The 4,277-nt window shown below is 27.6% G+C and overlaps 1 protein-coding gene across 1 annotated transcript; it reads right to left on the reverse strand.

The window, feature by feature from the left end:
• Positions 1-2,466: 2,466 nt before the first annotated feature.
• On the reverse strand, positions 2,467-3,157 carry LOC131626627 (putative defensin-like protein 180). Its single transcript, XM_058897462.1, has 2 exons — positions 3,056-3,157; positions 2,467-2,916 (listed from the first exon to the last, which is right to left on the reverse strand). The coding sequence occupies exons 1-2, from the start codon at positions 3,114-3,116 to the stop codon at positions 2,600-2,602; spliced, it is 378 nt and encodes a 125-aa protein (XP_058753445.1). The 5' UTR covers positions 3,117-3,157; the 3' UTR covers positions 2,467-2,599.
• Positions 3,158-4,277: the final 1,120 nt, after the last annotated feature.

Here is a 4,277-nt window from a genome sequence, read left to right on the forward strand (position 1 = left end):
TATATTATATTAATTTTTCTCTTATAATAAATATTCAAGTATTATTTTATACAACTTAGACATATATTGTATTTAGAAACACATTATAGTATTTATAAGAGATAATATAGTACTTAGAAATGTATTATGTTTAAAATAACATAATTTTTAATTTTATTTATAATAAATATCATGGAGTTTTTATTTTAATTTTTTTAAATAAAAAAGCTCATTTAGGGCTGGGTAGCCCGAAACCCATATAGGGCCGGGCTCGGGTAGTAAATCTCAAGCCCATATTACACAGGGCCTTTTTGGCCCAGCCCTAAAAAGCCTAGGGCCCGCCAGGATCGGCCCGTTTAGGGCCGGGTAGCCCATATTGACAGCTCCAGTGTCACCATCAATTCTAGAACTACCTCATGATGTTGATGAATATCCCTAGGTGGATGAAGAAGTTATAGGAATCTGGTCCTTCTATACCAGTAAAGACAAAATGAAGTATGCCTACTGGAATGTGGGACCATTGTCAAACTGGTGCGTGTGGATTGTCTTTGTAATAGTGCTTGTAATATAGGATGAGGTTCATTCTTCCTTTTAATAATTTTAAAGTTATAGTTATGAATCATTTGGGGATTGCCCATTAGTAGACACATCTCTCCAGCAGTAATGACAGTATAAGAATTGTTTAGTTATGTTGACCTTGGTCTTCCACTTGTTTCATGTGTTGATAATTTTTGTCAATTCTGGTCATCCTCAAGGATTTATCTCCTCTAAGAAAGGTCGCAGTATATTTGAAGTGTACATGGATAACTTAAAAATTTTCAAACATAAGTATTACTATTATCCCACTCGAACATGCCACTCACGGAAGTCTCTTGCAGATTGCAACAGGGGCCTTTAATGACAAAGAAAATGGGCGTCTCATGCAGAAACGATGGGCTAAATCTAAAGATACTATTTATGACAATTCTTTCATGGTCATGTTGAGCCCGCAGATAGAGGTATACTCTTCTTCAAGGTATTACCTCTCTGGTAATACATGCCCGTCTACAATTCACAAATAAGTTCCCAAATTTTTGGGCGCGAGAGATTTCCTTCAGGGCTTATTGAAGTATATTTCCAAGGAGGTTAGCATATATGACGGGGAAGCATGGTTGAAAAAAGCCCTTGAATCTTGGGTGTACTCAAGAGATTGACCTTAAAGGTGTCAAATCATCCACGAAAAATTAGTTCATTGAAAATTGTTGTTGCATTGTGCAGGTACCAAAGAAAAAATAAATAAGTTTTTTTTAGTGAGGAGTGAACCCATTTTTTACTTTGTTGTTCTATCTTTTATCATGTTGGTTTTGTTCTTGTATTATGATATATTTGTTTCTTCTCTCAGATACTATGAATAATGTTGATGTGATAATGCCCCAAAGGAAAAAGAACAAAGTAATATTTGTATATATGAAATCCATTTGATAATATTTGAAACTCAATTTTGTCTCTTTTGTTTGACTTAGTTTTGTTGGATAATTATTGACAATTTTTCTTTTCACCCTTGCATTACCGGTGCACCTTCAAAAATTCCAAAATATTCTTGAATGAATTCGAAGTTACATCTTCAGACGCATCAAATATTATTTTTTTGTCTAAAGTTAATTCGAAAACGTATCTCTAAATTTATGCAAGGGTTAACTTATCATTGGTTCCAATATTAATTATGTATTTTGACTGTATTTTGTTATGATGCATTAAGATATTTAAAGAACATTTTAATTGTAATTATTTAAAAGTTATTAACAATAAATAAATATTTAATTGTATATTAGAAAATATATAATTTTGCCTAAAATAATTGAAAAATATATACTAATATAAATTTATGGTATAAAATCATACAATTAATACCATAGTCAAGTTAAATAATAATAATAATAATAATAATAATTATTATTATTATTATAATAATAATAATAATAATAATAATAATAATAATAATGCTATTAAAATATAATTAACTTTTAAATTTAGTATCTTTTATATAATTAAGACTGGAATTTTTTACAATTTGACTAAAAAAATAAAACTTCTATTTTTACTTAAATCCTTTTTAGTTTTTATTATTGATTCGATAAATATTTGTTAAATTTAATCAAAACTATATTTAATTCAAAATATATTATAATGTTTTTAAAGTAAAGTATTATTATTAAAAAATATTTTAAATTGTAAAACTAAACATTAATGTAAGTCTATGATATGAAATTAAATAATAAATAACAAAAAATTATTTGTTAAATTTAATTAGAACAAATAATATTTTTGGAGATACATCTCCGAATTAATCTTAAATTTATTTGGAGATGTATTCACTAATTCTTTTTTAAAAATAAATACATATATATGTGTGTTTTAATTAAATAAATGTATATGTTGTTAATAAATTAATTTGACTATAAGTGAGTTGAGTTAAGAAAATCATATCTATGTTAACTTAGTCTTTAATTGCTTTGATAGGCATTGTAATGTTAAATATGTTTTCTACAGCATATCAAATCATTTTCATTAACGTGTATTTTTAATGAGAAGAAAGGAGTACACTCTTTTATTGGGATATCTAGATCAAATAAAAACAAACTCAACGTTTATAGGTACAAGAACAATAGTTGACACCGTATTTGTTGACACAGCTTCCACTGCCTGTGCTAGGATATTTGCTAGTGCACTTTTTGTTGCAACAATCATTTCCACAATCACTTGTGCAAAGTCCAAGACCAATATCACACTTAGGTTCTCCTTTTGCTGGCTCTTCGAATGTACAAGTGCATAAATTGTTGAAGCTACAATCATGTCCTAAAACCTTAGATCCTGCTGCAAAAGCGTCACACACAAAAGAACAACGTTCACAAGGACCCACGATATTTGTGCATTCACCTTCTACCTGTGTCCATTGTACTGTATAATAATACAAAGTAAGAAACACTGATTAGATGAGATTTTATACTTAATTTAACAATCATGAGATTTTATACTTAATTTAACAATCATGATATAAAGGAGGAATCAGAACCATAATTGTAGAGGGGGTTATTACCTGCAACAATCAGAACCAAAATGAAAGAGAAATAGAATGGTGTGGAGATTTGGTTCTTCATTGAGCAATATAAAATAATACAGTAATTCTTTACAACTTTAGTTTGGCTTGTTATTTGGTTGTAAAGTTTGTGTATTTATACTGTTTTTAAATTAGATTAAATAGAAAAAATTTGACAATAAAATAAATAAGATATAAAAGAAAAAAATAAAGTTATACCATATAAAATGGTCCAATTTAAAAAAGAAATGGTTGATAAATTAGAAAATGGTAAAATATTTTTCTTTTTAAAAAAATACTACGGTTAGACCCCGATTCAAACTAACTTCCATTTTTGATATAAATGGTTATCCTCACCGTGCAATTGTCTAACTTCCATTTTTGATATAATTGGTTATATCCTCAATGTGCAATTGCCTAACTTCCATTTTTGATATAAATAGTTTGTCCTCAACGTGTAATTGTGGATAGGGGATATTGATTCCCGAGTTAATGATAATCCCATTGACATAAAAAAGATTCTTTCCAAAAGAATTTATATTTTCTATACATATTAATTATTTTAAATAATCAAAATAGTAAAATTTGCAAAAATAAAAAATTATCAAATTTGTAAAATAATAATAAATCAACCAAATTAAAATATGGGCAATAATTTCACATTCTTATTATGCTTAATAGTTAAAAAATTCTTAAAATTTTTTTTCTAGAAATATTAAATATTTATTATTATCAGAATATTATCACAATAATGAAATCTTTCTGAAAATATTATTCAATGTTTAAGTATTATCACAATATTTTTCTACTCTCACTATTTTTCTGTCTTTTGAAGTATTTATTATAATTTGATCTAAAATTTATTTTAAATGGGAAAAAAATATTTATAGTATGTTTATTTTATACATTAGAACTGATTTTAAATTATACTATGAACTCAGTCTTTAAATTATATCTTAAAATTTGTAAAATTTATTCTAGTCCTGGTTCTATATATGGGTACTTCTTTAAAAAAATTACAATGAGAGACAACCATAGTTTTGTAGGATTGTCTGAGGGTTTATGGTATTTGAATGCGTTTAGGGTTAGTTCATATAGGGTTATGAAAAGCTGTGTATATGGCTTTATTGAGAGAGGTAGGAGATCCCCTCTTCCACCCTAGGGATGAAGTATATATAAATGGCTTTTTGGGCCTGAGTCGGATGACTACAAGGGGTGATTT

This window comes from Vicia villosa, unplaced genomic scaffold (genome assembly GCF_029867415.1).
Source record: "Vicia villosa cultivar HV-30 ecotype Madison, WI unplaced genomic scaffold, Vvil1.0 ctg.000316F_1_1_1, whole genome shotgun sequence".
NCBI lineage: Eukaryota > Viridiplantae > Streptophyta > Magnoliopsida > Fabales > Fabaceae > Vicia > Vicia villosa.